Consider the following 283-nt stretch of genomic DNA (forward strand, 5'->3'; position numbering starts at 1 on the left):
AGTACGGCTTGTAGGAGCTACTCTTCCACATGCCGCTCTCGCACTTTATGAGGAACCATGGGTCTCCGTTGTCAAAGCCGTAGCCTTCGGGGCAGTGGTACACGCGGTACATACTTTCCGTCACTTTCACGAAGGCTCCTGCGGGTGGTATGGGCTCCATGGTGCAGGGGGTTTCATCAAGGCCTGTTGAAGGGGGAATGCTGATAATTATGGGGATATGAGTGGTGATGAAAAATTGGTCATGATGACAACGATGAATAATAATTGGGATGAAAAAGAACAC

The 283-nt window shown here is 49.5% G+C and overlaps 1 protein-coding gene across 1 annotated transcript in view; it reads left to right on the forward strand.

Moving 5' to 3' along the window:
• Positions 1-217: 217 nt before the first annotated feature.
• The window catches only part of LOC119586610, an 18,143-nt gene continuing 18,077 nt past the window's right edge, over positions 218-283 (forward strand). Inside the window, exon 1 of the mRNA XM_037935360.1 lies at positions 218-224. Coding sequence (XP_037791288.1) covers positions 218-224 — 7 coding nt within the window. The remainder of the gene's footprint in view (positions 225-283) is intronic.

This window comes from Penaeus monodon, chromosome 21 (genome assembly GCF_015228065.2).
Source record: "Penaeus monodon isolate SGIC_2016 chromosome 21, NSTDA_Pmon_1, whole genome shotgun sequence".
NCBI classification, from domain to species: domain Eukaryota; kingdom Metazoa; phylum Arthropoda; class Malacostraca; order Decapoda; family Penaeidae; genus Penaeus; species Penaeus monodon.